This window comes from Aptenodytes forsteri, unplaced genomic scaffold (genome assembly GCF_000699145.1).
Source record: "Aptenodytes forsteri isolate BGI_AS27 unplaced genomic scaffold, ASM69914v1 Scaffold736, whole genome shotgun sequence".
NCBI classification, from domain to species: domain Eukaryota; kingdom Metazoa; phylum Chordata; class Aves; order Sphenisciformes; family Spheniscidae; genus Aptenodytes; species Aptenodytes forsteri.
In genome coordinates, this window is record NW_008794754.1 from 261,098 (window position 1) to 274,612 (window position 13,515).

A 13,515-nucleotide genomic window follows, 5' to 3' on the forward strand; every position below is an offset into this window, starting at 1 on the left:
GTGCATTCCCACTAGACACTGCAGACACCCTACAGACCACCTCCACTTGAATAAGTTTACGTTATAGCATGGACTTTTTTTGATTCCACTTTGCTCCCAAGTTCAAATCCCTCCTCTGCTACAGCTGCAGGAAGGGTCTGCAGACGGCCTGTTCGCCCTGCCAGGCTTAGGGGCAGAGAGGACTTTGCGTGCTCAGAAGGGGAATATTCAAAAGCTCCGTCAGGACTTGGAGGATGGCCAGTGTGTCACGAACAAACAGGCAATGCAACTTCACAAGGGCAGGCTCTGAAAATAGGGGAAAGCAGGGGCAAACACGGCAGGGTTGGCTGGCTAGGGGGGAACTTTTCACTCCTTTAGCCGGGCAGCACTGGCAAGGTAAGATTAGTAGCCTGAAATAAAAAGCCAGTATTTTACTATCTAGACTTCCATTATAGAAGTGCCATTAACAATAGAGATTTAAAAGATTATGTTTTCTGCATAATTTCATTCAAGAAGATTATAAGACAAAAGAAGAAAATGAAAAGGCACATACTGGAATTTTCTCGAGTAGAAACTAGCTGTGACCTCTTTAATGCATTAAATGAATTAATGCATTAAAGCTTCCTCCCCTCACCCTCGAATATCCCTGTGGGAAGCAAAATTGTGCCATCTAGTGGGATTTAGACGCAGTCTTAGCTGTGCATTCCCACTAGACACTGCAGACACCCTACAGACCACCTCCACTTGAATAAGTTTACGTTATAGCATGGACTTTTTTTGATTCCACTTTGCTCCCAAGTTCAAATCCCTCCTCTGCTACAGCTGCAGGAAGGGTCTGCAGACGGCCTGTTCGCCCTGCCAGGCTTAGGGGCAGAGAGGACTTTGCGTGCTCAGAAGGGGAATATTCAAAAGCTCCGTCAGGACTTGGAGGATGGCCAGTGTGTCACGAACAAACAGGCAATGCAACTTCACAAGGGCAGGCTCTGAAAATAGGGGAAAGCAGGGGCAAACACGGCAGGGTTGGCTGGCTAGGGGGGAACTTTTCACTCCTTTAGCCGGGCAGCACTGGCAAGGTAAGATACATCCCACAAAGGCTGTTTTTTTCCAGAGGCTGGAGGAGGGGAAGGGAAGTTGCTTTTTTATTTATCTGCTAAATCCATGTTTCTTCTTGGCTTCTGAGTTGATGGGAAAGATGCGGGGAAATGATTTTCATGAGTACGACTTGGTAAATTTGAAACACCAAAGCCACGGGGCTCACCATGGATGAAGACTCTCCGGCTTGCCAAGCAGCCAGCAACCTTGGTTTGCTACGTTGCACAGCTATAGAGCTGGTGTATGCAGACAACACTGTAACACAAACAATCTCATTTTCTAGTACCCTTTTGTAACCTTAGTTAAACAATAGGCCTAATATAGATTTCAGTACAATCTTTTAATCTTTGCCCTTTATGGATTAGTGTATCTTTATGCCAGACAGGCATTTCACTGCTTGCAATTTTTTTCTTCTGTGCTAGTGATAGGAGAGACCCATATAATGTACGACTGCAGCACTAAAATTGGTCCAAGTGTTGCAAGTGACTTACATACCTATCTAATAAAACCTGATAGATGTCCTTTGGGAGCACTCGTTAGTGCCTCAATCACAACAGGTGAATGAGTAACAACTCCGTAAGGAGTTTTCAGTATCAGAAAAAGTAAAGTTCACTGGCCAATCCTCAAATAATTAACAAGTCTCTCCTCTACAAATGCAGTGAGAAGTGACCTTTTCCAACAAAACATAAGCTGTTTTCCTCCAACTGAAAGCATCCCATGGAATAATTGGATCAGCTCAGCACACCGGCAGACCTTTGTCTTGTATGAATCAACATGGAAAGGAATCTTAAGAATGTTTTGGTCATTTCTTTCGGATTTTTACTTCTCTTCACTGCTTATGGAGGACTCCAGAGTCTACAGGTAAGTGGAGCATCTCCCACTGGTTGGCAGGACAGCTGGCCTGGAAGGGCATCAGGCCAGCTGGTTGTGTGAAATCCGCCAGTCTTTCCGCAGTTTCTGTGAGAAAGGCATGCACAGTATTTTTCTGAGGTGGGTTAGGACATCAACTTGGTGCAGGTTAGTATCCCTCACCAAGATCCATGGCATTTACTAAATATTTTATTCTAGTACTTCTCAAATAGTTTGAACACTTGTGTCAGACAAGTGTTCTTTAGGTCCACTAAAGCTATTTGAATGAAAACTAAATTTTTCTCAAAATTTTTCTCACAAACTGAGATTTTTCTCAAAATAATATATTGCAAAATGGAAAACAAATTCCATTTCTGGAAAGGGCTTGTTTTGAAGATATCTAAATTTCTATAATTTTATTATTATTATACAGCAATGTAAAATAATAAAAAAGTACGCCCAATCCATGAAATAATTTAAGTATAAAATAATACAATAGTTCCTGGCATCAGAATATAACATAATAATAAAAAATATTATTTTAAATCAAAGGCAGCTGTGGCTTGTATTGGCATTAATATCTTAAAACACAGTAGCAGAGATGATGGGTTTCTAGAATGACTTGAACACTCAGGATACCACCAGAGCTGGCTTGTTTAGCATAGCCAAAATAAAAGACTGAGAGTTACTGTTGCTAGCTATGAATACTTCAGATTAGATAAATACAAGGAGGAACTTCTCAGACTAGAAGACTCTGCTGGTCTAATGACAAATAAATGGATATAAGTCATCCACGGGCAACTTTAGGCAGGATATTAAAAGATGACCCTGATCAATTGAGTCAGATTTTCCCACTGGTGTGGGAATCTGTATGCTTTAAAGGTGGAGCTTGATATCTAACATGATGCACTTGTTTGCAATAACAAGAGGTTGACCTCATTTCAGGGAGAGGTCCCTGCTAGCTCTGTACATCTCTGTCTTCTCCTCTCCTTGAGCAGTTTCTGTTCTGACACTGTCAAATTCCAAGTTCAGGGAAGTTCTGCAAAAACAGTCCCAAAAATTGATGGAGATGTTATGAGCTGGGCAGACTAACAAGGTGGGGGAAGATAAACCCAAGAAGCCGCGAGTCAGCCCCACCATCTGAAATGGTACACGCTCAGGTTAAGTGCTGGAATGAGCCTCAGGTTAAGTGCTTTATGAGCTTCCCCTAACGCTGCAGGAGGGAGTGGTGCTGATTCATGAAGTAGTCCTCCTCTCTCTCCATTTTGTCTTGGTGGTTAAAGAGGACTTGCTGAGACACAATCAGAAGTAGGTTATTTTATTGTATTATAGCCTGCAGGACAAGCACTAAAAATTTGCATCATTTATTTCAACAATACCCCCCCAAAAAACCACCCAAAAAACCAACCAGTAATAATTAAGCTAATCATACGATTTTGGAGGCCTGGCTCCTAATTTTTGGAAGCTGTAGCTGACAAAACCAGGCATGTGGTGTTTCAGAAATAGGACCTCAGTGATCAGGTAGCCTCTTTGCCTTTTTACAAAACAACCATTCTGATCCTCAAATACGTTGGCACTGCTCAACAGAGAACCTCCTCCCATCACTGTCCTGACGCCTGTCTCTCGCCCAGGGTGCTGCGCGGCTGCTGCCATGGTCCTGCATGGCCGGACCACGCAGCCACTGCAGGGCTTGGAAGTGTTCGGTGCAGCTACCAGCAGCCTCGCTCTCCTCCAGCGCTCACCAGTGCTACCCCCCAGCATCTATTCCCCCTTCCAAAATCGTACTGGATCACGTCAGCTTTTAATGAAAACAAACAGGAAAATGTTGATAAGCAGCATCTTGATCTTGTCATTGCAACTTTCACAGTATCAAGACAAGAGGAGAACTATTTTGAGCATGAAATATAAAACCTATTTAGATCAGTAAAATGTTATTCCTCCCTTGTGAAAATGTGGGTGAATCAATTCCTTCCAAATACAAACAGCTGCTGTGAGCATATTAGGATATTTGGACCTTGGCCTCTGAAGAATTTAGAAATTATCAGACCTGTAGTTTAAAGCAAAGAATCTTCCACTGTTGCTAAGTCAGCCCTTGCAATGCAGATCTGAGGATATCCCTGCCTGAGACAAAAAGGGAAGGCCAAGAAAAGAGGTTATCCTTCATTCAGCTTGCTTTCAAAGACAAACTCAAACGAATTACATTAAATAATCTAAAGTCTGACTTACCAGAGCTTTGAATCTGAGCAATCGTCACCTGGTTCTGTATCATATTTTCATAAATGGGCTATCATTGTGAGGAAAACCATAAATCCATAATCAGGCTGCTTTGGGGAAAGGAGACAGTAATACCCAGCACCAGCTTCCATGTCTCTCTATTCTGCCTGAAGCCACTCTCTGTTCACCATAGTAACATATGCCTGTGATAAAATGTGTCTCAGCTGCTGTTTTTGTCCATGCAGAGCAGTCTCCACTCAGAAGAAGGCCTGGGCGTTGCTTCCCTAAGTGTTGTCTATGCTGCACTCATCTTATCGTCCATGTTCCTCCCTCCAATCCTCATCAAGAAGCTGGGCTGCAAGTGGACCATCACAGGCTCTATGTGCTGCTACATTGCGTTCTCCTTAGGGAACTTCTACGCTAGCTGGTACAATTTAAATACTTTAACCCTGTCTATTGTGTTTGAACAAAATCAGTAAGGATAAAGTTCTTTCTTCTTTTTCTTCTCAATTTCTACTCTAACTCTGTGTTGCGGATTTTAAAGTTGGATGCAAAAGGTGTTACCTGCAAGAAACAGGGATAAATAAATCCAGTAGCAAGTGAAGCAGAGAGGTGAAAATGTGCAAATGTGCAAAAAGCCAGACTGAATGCATCTATCCGCCCACCTGAAGCTGCTTCTCTAACTCATGTGTGTAGCAGAGATTTCCCTTCAGAGAAAAAAAAAATCAGAAGTTTCTTTTAAAATCCAGAGGACTTTTAGGACTGTTTTTGAAAAGATTGGTAAGGGAAGGCTCTCTTCCTGCCGGTGGCTCTGGGAGCAGAGGATGACAGGAGAAGGCCAGCTCCTGCCTTGCCCTTTCGGAGGTGGCTGAACAATTTACCTCTGCTCTCCAGTGACAGGGGACCAACTCTGCAGAGGAAAGTTGTTGTGATCCATCTTCTGAAGCGCAGCTGCAATTTAATTCTCAGTTACAAGAGGATAGGGCACATGAGCACAGACCTAGCCAGCCTAGCCCAGACCTAGCCCCTGGACACAGCTGGGAGAGCTTGCACATCCTAAACTTCGTAAGACCGTCTCTTTCTTGGTTCCATGTAGTAGATTTATTGAATCACACAAAGGATAAATCTATTTCTTTGATGTCTATTTTTGCCTCTGAATCTTTGGGCAAATGATTATTATGCTAATGGTTGATAACTATGCTAAATAAAGTGGTTTTTGGCAGGTACACACTAATCCCTACCTCTGTGATCCTGGGCTTAGGAGGAGCACCACTCTGGTCTGCGAAATGCACTTACCTCACCATTGCTGGCAATTCATATGCTGAGAAAGCAGGAAAAAATGGGAAAGACATTATCAACCAATACTTTGGGGTCTTCTTTCTGATATTTCAGTCCTCCGGCATCTGGGGAAATCTGATCTCATCCTTGATATTTAGCCAAGCTTCCAACAAAGGTAAAATGTATTTAAAAAATCTTGGTGCTTCTCTCTATAAACATCAGCTAGTTCTAGATAGTTAAAAGGTAGATTTCTGTAGCTGAGCTAGTGACCCTCAATTGCCTTCATAGTCTGTGGAACAGGCATTTCAGATATGACTTAGCTCATCTGAAGGTAGATGTCTGAAATAGATGGGCCAAATTGCCCTCTGAAAGTGACTATTTTCTATCAACTCTTCATCAGCTATAGAGTTCAGACAACTAGCTCAAAAATAGATGTCTACTGAATTCCTTTTGAATTCCACCCCTGTGTTGTAAAGCATAGATAGGCTGCTGGCAGTGACAGTCTTTCACATCTGACTTCTATTTAAAGTGGATTAAAACAAAAGGCAAAACACTGAAGCAGCCTTTTCACAAAGCTTGTAGTGTTGGATTAATTTGCTGTTAAACATTCAAGGTTAGTCAAGCTGATGCTGGTGCTTGCTGAAAATGAGTGCTTTACAGAATTGTCAAGAAGAAATAGAAGTAGCTGTTGGCAGGAGTCTGCATGCCAGGGCTCCTCTGCTGTATTTCAGGCTCAGACAGGAGATGCCGATGTAGCTTGAAGAAATCACTCAACAGCGTTGCCCTCATGTCCCATCCTTGTAATTGGTGTAAGCTTTAAAAGGGCAGTTGTGAAGATAAAATAATACTTGGACGCCACCTTAGAGATTCAGAGTGCTACAGTGTAGTAACATTGCAGTCTCCTGTCCACTCCCTATCCTGTCAAAGTCAGAACAGGATGGACATGGAAGGAGCTTTCCATATACGCTGCTACTATGAATAGCAAGAAGTTACTTCTCTTCCCTGGCTCAGTTAAACGGTATGTCCTCTGGAGGGTATTCAAATAGGTATTAGGTTAAACCTAAATGTCAGTGAGCTGGCGTCGGGTTTTAATCTTTGAATCCATGGGTTTATGGCACGGTAGTTGTCACAAGGTGCGATACTTATGGAGAATCATGCTTCCTTTAAACTCAAGCAACTATAGATGAAACACCATCAAAGCAGAATGCTAAAGGACTGTATCAAGTGCAACTGAGCCCTGCTGACCTGATCGCTAAGCCACACGATGTCTCAGGAGGGAACGGCCGTTCTGGTTTCATTTGCTGGGCAGAGGCTGTGGTGCAGCTGTGGGGTCTGCACAGACTACAATCATTTTACTCTCTTCTGCCTCACAGCACACGTCATGTTAAGTGATGTTAATAAGAGGATTAAAATACTCTTTTTCTATCTTGTAAGTCCTCCCCTAGTTTCACATCTGAGGACGTTCCTCTAAATTCTAGTGAAACTCTAACTTTTACTTTTTTTTTGTATCAGTTACATTGGATTTCAGCAAATGCTGTGCTCCTGGGAGGTGTGCTATGAACAGCTCTCAAAGCCAAAGGCCTTGCATATCTTCACAACAGTGATGAGCAGTCATACTATAAGCTTCCCAACTGTGACTTCTCAGTGAGACTCGGCTTTAATCTAGAGGGAGCTTCTTGCAGGGGCTAAGGGTCTCCAGGCACTCACTTCTTTTCCTCTCGTCTGACAGTGCAGTGAAGATATCCACCCATATTGTCCATACACTTAAAATGTATAATTTCACTGAGCAGTCAGAAAGATATGGTATGTATCTGCAGAATCAAAATGCATAACATTCAGACACGTACGTACACTTGACATATTGCCTGCATCACTGCATCCAGACAGAGCAAGGCAAGCTACACCATGAGGTAATACTACAACAGAAGACAGTAATCAATGTAAATTACAAGAGTCATCCTTTCTCACTCATCAATATTGCAGCCTTATTTCCAGAGGAACAGAGCAAACCCTGCCTTGCAGCTTCCGTATCACTAATTGCAGGTGCGTCTTCATCTTCAGATGATGCATGAACTTACACACTGCCACACTTTGCTAGTGTGACTCACCTTTTGCATATGGTAATTTTGCTGAGGGTCTGTTTGTTCAAAACTGTGCAGCAGTAGCCACTGGCTATAACAAGGTAATGACTTTCTTTATGTTACTAAGTTTTATCTGATGTTGAACCTAAAGTTGTTTATGAAGCTAGTTAAACAGCTGATTCATGTTGCAGCAGCTTTGATTGGAAGCAATGGTGAAAAACACACTAAAAGTAGATACACAATACCCTAACTGAAAAATTACAGATCAAGTCCTGTTTAAGGAATCAGCCAAGGTACACTGTATTGCCCTTTATTATGCTTGGACCAGTGACAAATTCTGCAGTGAAAGCATTGAAATAATTGTATGGTTTTTTGATCAGGCTCACACTTTGGGTTACTGGAGGAAGTGGGCATGGTGTCGTGGTGACGCACAGGGTGTGTGGGTACACACATGTGTGTGGCTTTGACACATGCCCAGCACAACACTGATGAGATTGAACAAAGCAAAGGTCTTACTCCAAAACCTGCCAAACTGTTCTAGTTTCAAGTATGTTCTCAAAGAGTAATAAAATAATAAAGCCAGGAAAAGCTGATTTCTTGGAAGACTGCATTAGTGGACAATCGTAATATGAATTTATAAAACAAAAAGATGTCTCGAGGTGGTTTCCATTCCTATAACATATACAGAAATTACCTGGAGAGGGATAATGTGCTCTGGCTGTAAGACCTGAGGTACATCAGTTCAGTGGTGGTGTAAACTGAGAGACCTGACTTGTGGGCTATTATGATTAAGAGGTACAGATACACACTGGAACTTTAAATACTGCAAATTGAGCTTGGATTCAGATTTCAGCCTCTGGCTTTAGTCCATGTCTCCATGTAAACAACAATTCGGTGTTCTGTCTTGAGCGACTGATTCTGTTAAACCAAATTTTTGTGTGTTAAACTGGGATTCTGAAGTTAAACATCTCTAATCAGGAAGGATTTGAAACCACAACCAATCACCGAGCGCTAGATTCCCTCCTCCTTATATACTTACATATAGCGTGCATTCATCTGATCTCTTCCCTGTCCTGCCTTTCTTTTGGTTCTTACTGAATTAGCGGAAATCTCAGAAGAAAACCTGGCATGCTGTGGAGCATATGACTGCATGACTGATACCACTAACACCACCGGGTCAGCAGAACCCTCCAACTCCTTAATCTACACTCTGCTAGGGATCTACACTGGTAAGTAATCCACACAATCTTTAATGAATATCACTGATGGGGAACCTACTACTTGTGAAACCTAGCATGACTTTGCAGATTAAGTTTCCAACTTCCTCCTTCAATCCAATTTGCTAAAAGGAAGTAAGATATGCGAGAGCTGTAAACAATTCCTTCCTAAATAGTTTCAAATGCTTTGTGCCAGTGCCGTATCATTTTTGTCTAACAGAGCAAGACATTCTTTACACTTCTCACCTGGAATAAAGCTGAAGCCCAGTATGGTGTCAGTGTTGCTCTAAAGACTAGAATCAAAAGTATGCCCACATAGCAGTTAGAGGATTGCAGCAGCTTATCCAGTTATGCATGAGGTATAGTTTTAAATTCACTATCTTCGGGATCAGCAATAGTGAACTAGTTACTGATGGCATTGGGCAGATTTATATATGCATGCAGAGGTCCAAGATGCTAAGAGCAGCCCAGCTAGTGGTACTTGAGCTCACCAACTTCTAGTCATCTGGGGATGCCTATCAGAACTGGCTGGTGTCCCACCACGTGTAAAACAGATTTAGCACAAGAACTGCACTGTCATTAGAGGTGGACCTGAACCACAGCTCCCAGAACATGCAATCATTTGGGGGGAGGTTTTTGGATCCCTGCTGAGATTTTACAACTTCAGTCAATTCTCATCTGTGATGCTTGAATTATAATACCTTAGTGTGAAAGGCGAAGATAAAGAGAAGCACTAGGCGAATTGGCATCTCTCCCATTCAGTAACTACAGCTGCTATAGACCTTCCTTGCATACGGCTAGAAAGGAATCAAAGACAGGGAAGGCTGATGCCATCAAAAATCGGAAACACAAAAATAGATATGCAAAGATTCATTCAGTGAGGAAAGTTCAAAAAGTATCCAGCTCAAAACAAGTTCTTCTCTGGATAAAGGGGAAGTATCTGGCAAGGCAATATGTCACCTTAGCTCTATTAAAATATCTTTGCAGTCTCTGTACATAGATGTACTCCCTATGCTGAGACAGATGCATGGAATTTGTCATACGCTCAGACAGAGAGTATGTGATCTGGTCAGAGCCAGCCCTCACCAGACAAGTGCATCGCAGCAAACCCTCCCTCCTTCCCCAACCTCCATTCCTAATTGGTGAGAAAATGCAAAGAATATCCCCCCATTTCCCTTCCAGAGTGTGCTGGAGCTGATGCCTTTCTGCTAAAGGCAGGTTTGGTTCACAAGTTTAAATTTAAATTTGATGACTAACATATACAGCACTCCCTTAGGCTTTGCTCATGCAAAATGAATGCAACCCTGCTGTCTACTGACCCCGCGTCAGTAGGGTTTCATTTTTCTTTTAAGCTCTTAATAAAAGATATGTCTTTTCCTACCTCGAGGGAAACCAAATAGCTAAATATTTCATTCACAGACATTTTTTAAATGTCTCCTCTATTTGGTTGCTGAATACATATTTTACCCAGCTTGGGTGGAGACAATAATGGATGTCTTTTGTTGTTTAGTTTTCTCGAGGACTGTGGATGTTTCTATTTGTGTTCATACCAACCACTATTAAGCCATGCAGTTACTTATCTCCTATAATTGCTATTGATTCATTTGACATATTTGTTAGAATATTTGTCCTGTAAATGTGGATGTCCTGCTCTCGCCCATATAAGTCCTGCAATCAGCCCATAAGCACTAATGAACACGCTGGCAGAACCAACAATGACTTACATCATGAAGAGTTTACAGCTCAGCCACAGTGGAGAACCAGGACACTGGAGGATACAATTTCATTCTAGGAGACATGGATGAGAAATAATAAGCAATAAAAAATTGATGGCAATTTACTGTAAATCTGCTAATATATTTGGACATTAAAAGTTCCCAGAAAAGAGCATGCCCATACACAGTAGCATAGGAGCACATTAAACAGGCAATGTGGATGGAAAGAGGTGCCTGGTTCTCCTCTTACACTGAACTCTACTTGTTTCCATGGATGGATTTCTAGTCAGCATAAGTAAGAGAGGAAACATAATCATGCCTTGCATCTGTAACGAAGGAATCAGTTGTGAATCTGTGGCTGCTTTATGTATATTACGAGCCACAGTTATCTTCTTGATAACATGAAAAAAAATGGTATTGATTCACTCCACAAGCAACAAACCTAGACCGATACATACATGATCATTTTCTGATTAACCACCCCATGTATTCTTTCATATGCTGCTTCTGCTAGGGAGTTATAGGTTCAAAGCTGTAACTTCCATCTTTTTCAAGTCACCCAGAGTTGCTCACTATCATCTTTAAAATAGCACATATTCTGTACTCAAAGCATGGCTCTGAGCTGACCCCCCCCCAAAAAAAAGCAACATATACTGAGATCCAAGAGAGCAGTTCTACTTCTAGCCCTTTATTTTTCTTTCCATGCATTTGAAGGAAGATCCCCCCTAGCCATGAAAACCTTGGCACTGGAAGTGAATATTCCCCTCCTGTGTTGATTTAAAGTCTTTTGATAGCTCCCGAGGGAGCTGTTTCTGGCCAGCTCCCCGTCCCCGCGACCCCTGGCTTGCCCTGGAAGGGTGAGCGATCACCCTCTGCGGCCGTGCAGCTGGCCTGGCGGCTGTCACAACAGGCCAGTCACAGTTAAGCTGAGGGGATTTGCGAGGTGCGCAGCTGTATGCAGAAGATGTGAATGTAGATCAGGCCGCCTTGTTTACACAGAAATGGCCTTTACACTGCAGCGGAATCAGAGGCATCTGCCAAAACATCCCACAGAGAGCTAAGCACTAAGTCAGAACAATAACAGCAGCAAGCGACTTCCCATCATTCTTTCAGCATTCCTCATTTTTTCGTGAACTTTCTGTTTTGTTTTTGCAGCTAGTGGTGTGCTAGCTGTGTTGCTGATTGTTATATTTCTGGACCAGATCAAATCTGACCAAGCAGAGACTGAGAAAGAAGTACTAGAGACACCATCCTTTTGCTCTACGTTCCTAGCAACTTTCCAGCATCTTAAAGATAAAAGACAGTGTCTTCTAATCCCTCTGACAATGTACAGTGGGTTTGAACAGGGATTTCTTTCTGGTGACTACACAAAGGTATGGATGACAATGAAAATCTATTTCTGTCTGATTGGGTTTTGTGCCTTTGTGTCTTACTATTGCATCTAATCTATATTTACTTGTTAAATGAAGATGTTTTCAGTGGCGATTTGTGGTTTGCTAAATTACTGCTTACTTATACTTGAATGAACTCTGAGTGACATCTTCAAACAGGAGAGGCCAGCAGTAAATAGTCCCTTGGAACAGCCTTAAAAAGAACACTGTAGAGAGCTTAACTCACCAGTGGAGGCCACAGCAGAGACCTACAGGTTCAAACTCTTCAGCTTGTTGTAAATAACAAACTGGGAGAAAAGCCAGAAGTCTGCAAAGCTTTTATATCTTCCTTCCTTCTGGTTTCCCTAGAGTTTGTATAAGTGCAAGTCAGCACACTTACCACATATTTTAGTTTGAGAACCTTTACGGTAAGAGGGCAAACCCTCAACGTGGCTGGCTGAAAGCCCTCACCAGTCACTAGTGCAACAGGTCCAAACCCTGATGGACTGAAATGATCAAAACCACCTCTGCTCCTCCAGTTCCTCTACAAACCTAGACCCACAGCAGGTGTGTTCTCCAGACATTTGTTGAGAAAGCCTCCAAAGAAAAGGGGCAAACTTCCTGGGCTGCTTATTTGACACTTAAGCTTTCAAACCTTGCATATAAGCAGACGGAAGAGTGCACTTGCTGCTGTGTTTGAATGGATTGAAGGGGCCACTCACTCCATGGCCATCTCCATTGGCTGTCCACTCTTATAGGTGAGGTCCTCTTCATTTCTTGGGAGCTGCTCTGTAATGACCATAGTGGTTACCGTCAATTTTCATCTCTTGGGCTATGAAGGGAAGGGCAGAAAATTTCTAATGCCACTTCCAGGAGTTTTATTTGCATAATGAGCAGTGCTCCGGTTTCTTCTCCTGCTTGTTACTGCTCTGTTTGCATGGCATCAGTCTGATTGGGAACTGGGTTAGGAATATTGCTGCTGAAGGCCAACTACATTAATATGCCAGGGACTTGTCAGCAAACTCTGTAGCTGTGCTCCTTTGATCTCATCCATGCTGGCTATTTACCAAATACTCAGGCTAAGACCCTCGAACCTTAGCTGCATATTTTCACTGAAGAAAACGTGTCACCACTGTCTCTTCTCTTCCAGACGTATGTGACCTGTGCCCTGGGGATACATTTTGAAGAAAACGTGTCACCGTCTCTTCTCTTCCAGTCGTATGTGACCTGTGCCCTGGGGATACATTATGTTGGTTATGTGATGATCTGCTTTTCATCTGTAAATTCCCTCTGCTCTCTGCTCTTTGGAAAGATCTCTCAGTTCACGGGTAGAAAACTTCTATTTGCATTAGGTATGTAAAGGTCACTTGAAGGACTGATCACCTCATGTAATATATCAAATCCAGTGCTCCCCCCTTTGCATGCACTACAAAGGGAGAGCTCGCTGTCAGCTATCAATTAAAACCAAAGTCAATCTGGAGGCAAACTTCATTCATGAGAAGAGAGGCAGCACAGTTAACCACTGTATTGAGGTCATCGCTTTACATCACTGTGCTGGTTTTGGCTGGGGTAGAGTTAATTTTCTTCATAGCAGCTAGTATGGGGCTGTGTTTTGGATTTGTGCTGGAAACAGTGTTGATAATACAGGGATGTTTTTGTTACTGCTGAGCAGTGCTGACAGAGTCAAGGGCTTTTCTGCTTCTCACCCCACCCCACCAGC

At 42.6% G+C, this 13,515-nt stretch overlaps 1 protein-coding gene across 2 annotated transcripts in view; it reads left to right on the forward strand.

Moving 5' to 3' along the window:
* The first annotated feature begins 1,845 nt into the window (after positions 1–1,845).
* UNC93A (unc-93 homolog A (C. elegans)) overlaps positions 1,846–13,515 on the forward strand; it is a 20,090-nt gene continuing 8,420 nt past the window's right edge. The window contains exons 1-6 of one of the 2 annotated variants that reach the window (XM_009274247.1): positions 1,846–1,932; positions 4,380–4,561; positions 5,358–5,587; positions 8,597–8,726; positions 11,585–11,798; positions 13,012–13,147. In XM_009274247.1, the coding sequence (XP_009272522.1) occupies positions 1,846–1,932; positions 4,380–4,561; positions 5,358–5,587; positions 8,597–8,726; positions 11,585–11,798; positions 13,012–13,147 (979 nt within the window). Of the gene's footprint in view, positions 1,933–4,379; positions 4,562–5,357; positions 5,588–8,596; positions 8,727–11,580; positions 11,799–13,011; positions 13,148–13,515 lie in introns of both variants that reach the window. The other variant, XM_009274248.1, reaches the window with a different exon arrangement.